At 44.6% G+C, this 4,072-nt stretch overlaps 1 protein-coding gene across 1 annotated transcript; it reads right to left on the minus strand.

The window, feature by feature from the left end:
- Positions 1-556: 556 nt before the first annotated feature.
- Positions 557-3,788, minus strand: LOC119043674 (mammaglobin-B-like). Its single transcript, XM_037137711.2, has 3 exons — positions 3,704-3,788; positions 3,160-3,347; positions 557-706 (listed from the first exon to the last, which is right to left on the minus strand). Exons 1-3 carry the CDS (start codon positions 3,756-3,758, stop codon positions 668-670), a joined length of 282 nt encoding a protein of 93 aa, XP_036993606.2. The 5' UTR covers positions 3,759-3,788; the 3' UTR covers positions 557-667.
- Between the last annotated feature and the right edge of the window lie 284 nt (positions 3,789-4,072).

Below are 4,072 nucleotides of genomic sequence, written 5' to 3' on the forward strand. Positions count from 1 at the left end.
GACATTCATTTGCTGTTTGGGGAAAGTTTATCTCATAGGGTTCACTTGTGGGGTGAGAATTGATGGTGAGGATCTTCGTCAGCACTGGGTGGAGGTTTCATGCACGTAGATGATGAGGGTGTTTATTAGCACTGGGTGGAGACCTGGGGTCCAGGACAATGAATACCCAGAGTGGAGCCCAGCCATGATGAGAGGGCACAGCATCAAAGTGAGACCTGCCATGGACCCAGGAACCTGAGAAGGCCACCAACACCAGGACCTGAGAGCCTGAAAGTGCCCAGATGGACCTGGGGGTGGGGGATGAGGGAGGACAGTCATATGCCAGAGTCAGGATCAGTGTTTGGCTGTGGGTGGTGGGGACAGCATGACTTTCAGATTCTCAGCACTTCACCCTTGAGTTCTGTAAAGAATAATTGTGCACCAATGGGTGTGCATGTGCATGTGTGTGAGAAACACATGTGTGATGTGAGCCTCCCCAAAGCCTCCATTCTATTTAATCACCAAGAAACAACTTTTATCTTGCAGATGCTTTATTGAAATGGAAATGTATGTGAGGTTTCAACAAATATCTTGCATCTGTAGACCCAAAGACAAAGAAGGAATGCTAGGCTGCGGCTTCTACTCCTGAACAGTCAGTTTCTGGACAACCTCTGAGCTCACGTGGAAGTTAGTACCGAGCACACCAAAAGCTACTGTATATTTGTTGCTGGAAAACAAAAGCAGAGACATCACTTATACCTCACTTGTTCTTTCCAAGGAACATCCTGAAGAACAAACATGCATTTTCATTGTTTTCCTGGATTGGTCCACATGCACTGACAGGAAGCTGGTGCTGGAAGAGAAGCTGGAAGTATCGCGTTAGTTCTGTCTCAGGTGACCATGAGTGATGACAAAGGCTTCTGGTGCTGTCTAATCTTGTCCCCCCAGAGTTTGTTCCCTTGGTCAGGTTATCTGCATGTTTCTTCCTCTTTGAAATAACATAGTGAATAATATGCTGTGTTTCAGTTTTCAGTACCTCAGTCCAAAAATGAGGGAATGTGAAATTCTGAGTTCCTTCACCTTAGAAGAAGAACCAACAGCCCCATGTCCCCCACCCACAGCTTCTGTGAGCAACAAAACTCTGCAGGTGTGAGCTCCTTATGATTTGTCTACTGAGGATTTAAAGAACATTCCCATCATCTTGAAATAAAGGGGTGAATAATTTAATGATTTTTAAATTATAGTAAACACACATACAAATGTTACTCTTCTACGATTTTCAATGCACAGCTAATTGTGTGAAGAACATTTGGTTGGCAAATGTGCGGCACCCTGTGCCACGGTCTAGCCACAGTGGGTCAAGGGGTCCAACAGGTGAGGGTAGGCGTCGGCGCTGGGTAACAGATGACTTCACGCCTCAAAGGACAGTGAAGCTCTGTTCCATTTACTGCAAGTACAAGCAGATTTTTTTACTTTCATTTTAGGTAGTGACTAACATTTGCAGGTGTATAGCATGATCAGTTAAGCAGAAAAAAATCAATGCAAAGGTAACCAGGAAAAATATGAAAGTTCCCATAGATTCGGTTATAATAAACAAAGATTATTTTGACCAGGAGAGTCATTAATCAGACAATTAGAAGTTGCTGTATGTACAGAATTTGAATGTCTTAATTGTATATTAAAGTTTCTCAGAATTTATCATGGAGCAAAAGGATACACTAGATTGAGTAAAGGTAATAGGAAATTTATTATAAGGCCTTTGTGATGTCTAACTTAGCTATCTATCTTTTTCTGTCTAAAATGTTTCTCTTTGTACTATAAACTGACTCTCTAGTAACTGTTTCTACGTGTTTAGCTTGTAATAGTTAACCAGCCCCTTTTTTAATTTCTTTGCCTGTCCAATTGATGTATATTCTTATTCAAGGTAAAGGAGGGGCTGTTACTTCAACAACTTTTAAACATTCAGGGACTATTTTATTAGAGGGAACTTTGTTCTCTGGTCAAGAAATTATTTTGTACAACTTCACTGGAATTATGTGAATCAATGAACCTGAAATATAAATGTCTAACAATTCCACCACCTTTTGATTACCCAAACAAACATGTAACTTGTTTTTCTTATTTCTGGTACACTATGGCGGTCCTGATCGCCTTAAGTTGCTCAAACCAGGGTAATTTATACAACTTGACATGTTTTCCCTTGTGGTTAGCAATTATATTACCTTGGCTGTTATACTCCCCTGTATAAGGGAGAGGGGAATCTGTGGGGATTTTTCCATCCTTTCAGGCAGTTTCATGGGGAATACTAATGTTTTCCCCTGAACTGTTCCCTCCTCTTTGGTGATTTTCACAGGAATAAATAAGTACAGTACAATGTCCATACTCAGTAGCAAGAGTAAAATAATTAAAACAGCCAATTGTTAACTCATTTTGGATGCCACGTTCTCCTCCGGGGAGGTGAATTCCTTGAACTCGAATACTCCATGCCCGGACTTTGTCAGACAGCATGGTTGGAAGAGGACGTGGCACACCTGACCTCCAGGACCTTCTCATCCTGCTGACATGCAGCCGCAGACCCTTCCCATCTGCCAACTTCCTCCCCACCTGCCCTGGAAACCACTCTTCAACCTCTCTGTCTATGAGATTGGCTACTCCACAAAGGGTGATATTTGTCTTTTGGTGACTGGCTCACTTTTTTCCTCATAGTAACTCAAGGTTCATACGTGCCATCCCCTGTGTCAGGAATTTCTTAGTGATCTGCACTTCCTCTTTGTGCTGTGTGCTGTGGGAGTATATCCAGGTGGTCACCCTCGAATGCTGCAAATGGTATATTAAGGCAGGAAATGAGCACTGGAAAATGAGCACAACATGGGTCATACGTGGAAAGACTGCTGAATGTGAATCTACTGACTTCTGTTTTCTTCTCTCCCACCACCCAGGGGGGATTCATAGCCATGGTTTCCACGTGTCACTCTGAGGCCTTTAATCCACAATCAAGGAACCCAAGCACTGCTGCTAGCACACCTAGGTTGCTTGACAGTAAACTGAAGGTTGAGGTGTAAGATGGAAGGAATCTCCCTGACAAGCATGACCATCACGTGCTTCAAAAGAGTTGTCACAAACAGGAACTGTGTGTCCTTTCCCACAGCTTAAATGCAGCTAAAGAGATAGCAAAATTACCTGCATCTCTTCAAACTTCTCCAGAGTTTCATCACTTTGATGGAGAAAGGCCTCTTTAAAGAATATTACGGCCTTTTTAGTTTCTTCACCTGGTATGAACTCTTTAACCATACTGAGATATTCAGGTACGCTCACATTACGATCAGCGGTTAGATCGATCACTTTCTCCAGAAGTTCACAGCCAGACCCTGGGTTGAAAGCATGCAAACACAGGCTCAGTGACGGAGGCATGACCCCCGTATAGAGCCTAACTGTGATGCTGTCATCTTACCTCCACACTGGGACACACACTCAGAGAGGCGGTGGGTCAGGTCTGAGTCCTCAGTTCCGAGGAGACTCAACTCAGGACCTGGGATTTTCTTTTAGCCCTAAGGCATTTGCCTCCGTGTCCTTGCTCCTTTCACCACCAGCCCCATATACACAACGCTGACACTAGAGAAATGGGCTGCTCTGCATGGGGACAGGGGAGCTTGGGGAGCAGCAGCACTCGCACAGGGGCCTGAGCACAGCCCTCCTGCAAAGCCCGCACCGTCCCCGTGCTCACCTGCATAGCAGTACAGGGGGAGGGCAGTCAGCATGAGGACTGTCATCAGCTTCATTTTTCAGGCAGCTGCTGTGGGCTGGTCACTCTGGCGTGGCAGGAAGAAAGAGCTCCAGTTGGAGATGATTGTCCAGAACCAAGCCTTTTATTACCCTGGTGGCTGCCCTAATCCCTCCCAGGGATGACAGGATGAGTCACAGGGTAAACCTGGCCCTAGGCCAGGGAAGGGACTGAGAGAATCTCTTAGGCCCAGACCACATGCCCTTTGTTCATATATCCTGAGGGGACAGAGTTTTGAAAACCCTCAAAGTCTAGGAACTTCAAATAATGGTGAGGATGTTAGATGAAGTTAACATCAAAATGCTTGCAAAA

The sequence above is a fragment of the Artibeus jamaicensis genome, unplaced genomic scaffold (genome assembly GCF_021234435.1).
Source record: "Artibeus jamaicensis isolate MK-2021 breed Jamaican fruit bat unplaced genomic scaffold, CSHL_Jam_final contig_3244, whole genome shotgun sequence".
In the NCBI taxonomy this organism is placed as follows: Eukaryota; Metazoa; Chordata; class Mammalia; order Chiroptera; family Phyllostomidae; genus Artibeus; species Artibeus jamaicensis.

Excerpts from the sequence above, each read along its gene's own strand:
- LOC119043674 (XM_037137711.2), bottom strand. The coding sequence starts at position 3,758 with ATGAAGCTGATGACAGTCCTCATGCTGACTGCCCTCCCCCTGTACTGC. Across the intron at positions 3,348-3,703 it reads CCCCCTGTACTGCTATGCAG|GGTCTGGCTGTGAACTTCTG; the intron begins GTGAGCACGGGG and ends CTTTCAACCCAG. Across the intron at positions 707-3,159 it reads AGAAGTTTGAAGAGATGCAG|CAACAAATATACAGTAGCTT; the intron begins GTAATTTTGCTA and ends TTTGTTTTCCAG.